The 2,188-nt window shown below is 40.5% G+C and overlaps 1 protein-coding gene across 1 annotated transcript in view; it reads left to right on the top strand.

Annotated features, from left to right (window-relative positions):
• Window positions 1-1,966, top strand: part of HIGD1A (HIG1 hypoxia inducible domain family member 1A) — a 7,626-nt gene extending 5,660 nt beyond the window's left edge. The window contains exon 4 of the mRNA XM_075919784.2: window positions 815-1,966. Within this exon, the coding sequence (XP_075775899.1) occupies window positions 815-864 (50 nt within the window). The 3' untranslated portion in view covers window positions 865-1,966. The remainder of the gene's footprint in view (window positions 1-814) is intronic.
• The last annotated feature ends 222 nt before the right edge of the window (window positions 1,967-2,188 follow it).

Genomic DNA, 2,188 nt, shown 5'->3' with positions numbered 1-2,188 from the left:
CACACACACACACACACATACACAAAATTGCATTAACATTCAGGCACTTAACTTGATTCTTTTTCCAGAGGTGCTAAGTCAGCGAGGAACACAAAGAATACAATTGCCCCATGCACTTTGTGGTTATTCTTTGTTTCCCAATTGTACTGCTCTCTCCAAGTTATTTGACAATTATTGAGCCTTACTTAAACTCATTTCTCCATGGGAAAGATCAGAAATTTTCTATAGCTTGCATCTAAATTGACGGTATAGCCAGAGTGGTCCGATCCATAGGATGCTTCGGGGGACCCCGTGCTTCAGGTGTATACGGGTCTTGGGCTGCATAGGACCCAGCAACAGCACCATTGCCCCAATTCTTTCCACCCTGGTCCTGCTTCAGGGGGCCATGGGGATGATCCTACTCCACCTTGCTCTCAGAGGAAGAGGGGGAATGGAAGGAGCGGTGGTGGAGCAGGGGTGGGAAGATGCAAGATGGAGGCTTGGGGGAAGTGGTGGAGTGGGACTGGGGTCTGGTGTGGAGGTGGGAGGATTGCTCCAGGCACCGTACCTTCCTTGACCTGGCTAGACCATGAATAACAGTAGCTCTAATACTAACAGTATGTAGCAAACTGTGTGGGGATATTCTGCCCTTCAGTCTAACAAGTGACTTGTGGCGTTTACTGAAATACTAGATGGGAAATGAGATCGTAAAGAATAGACTCCCATGGATTTTTCTCTTGTTAATAGTCTTCCTGGCAGTAGCTTGTTCTAGAAATAGTCTTCTCCTTTAATAAAGGATGAATATTTAACTGCTTTGCTTGTGTTTGCTTTTCAGGTGTGCTGTATTCAATGTATCGGGAATACCTGGCAAAACCCAAGGAGTAAGAAAATTATGACTGTAATATGCCCGGTGATGGTCTATATATCTTTATAGACCTCACATTGAGGTGTCACTTTCTTTTTAATTTAAAAAAAATAGAAGAGGGTAGGGGAAATAAAAAATTAAAATATGTGGTTCTGTAATACTGTACATATCTTATGCACGGCATTGAACCTTTAGGTTGCCAATCTGAATCTAATGTAAGTTGGTGGTGATAATACTACCATAATTTGTTGGCTCTTTTGGGCTGAGATCAGTTCCTAGTGGGTATTGTACAGCACTGTGTCTTTTCCTTTTCCCACCCCATCTCCTTACACACAACTTACGGCATTCTTGACCAGAAGTTCAAGGATTGTGAATAGGCCTGGAGACCAAACTGCCTTCTTATATCAAAGATGGACCATCCAATCCATGGCTGAAGCAGATGGGCAAGGTTGCATGGAGAAGGTTGTACTCTGGCCTGTAGATAAGAGGACTTCAGTCTCCAAGGCTGCAATCCAGCACTTTCACTAGCACTAAACTCACCCAAAATAATTCTTAAACTTGAATAGAACAATGTTTTAAAAAAAAATCTATTTGTAGTTTTATTTAAAGTATGCAGTGAGCATTCACTAGTGGATAAAACTATTTAAGCATATTTATTACACTATACAGTACTAATAATCAAGGCCCAGAAGCTCTATTTTTAATAGATTATTGATGCAGCTTTTCAAATGATTGAATTTGGTAACTGTTCACTTATTTTTGCCATTTTAGGTATATGATGTAACACTTGTAAATAGAACTATGAAAACTAAATCTGTACTGGAAGTGATGCAATTTAAATATGTTTTTAGAATACCTGGCTTAATTTGTGTGATATTACTGTTTCAATGGAAGCCATAGACGGTTTAGACCTTGGCCTCTATCCTTGCTGAGAGATCATTAAGAGTGCTCTTCCATTAGACATTTATGATAACTTAATTAAAATCTAGTGTCCAAGACAAATGTATTAATCAAGTGAAGCAGGAATCTGTAAACTTCCACTTTCTCAAACTTGCTGGCATTCCATGGAGATAACATGGTGTCTAATACAGTGTTTATAATAAATATGGTAAGCATCTCCAATCTTTCTCATTCATACTGATTATATGACCTGGGGAGAGCTGAGAGTGCATTGCTAGGTTCATGTACAAGCAGTTTGAGTAAATCTCCAGCTGTAAAATGGAAATCCACCTTCTGGCTTTTTGAACATCTGGCTTCTTATCAAAGGAGGCATTGCTTCCTGCTCCATGATGGGAGATGGAAGTGGCTCTGCATGGGTGGGCTCATGGTGCTGCCTCATCCCTG

Source organism: Pelodiscus sinensis, chromosome 2 (genome assembly GCF_052426305.1).
Source record: "Pelodiscus sinensis isolate ZL-2025 chromosome 2, ASM5242630v1, whole genome shotgun sequence".
Taxonomy (NCBI): domain Eukaryota; kingdom Metazoa; phylum Chordata; order Testudines; family Trionychidae; genus Pelodiscus; species Pelodiscus sinensis.
Note: the sequence above shows the minus strand (reverse complement) of the source record. Positions and strands in the feature narration are given on the sequence as shown.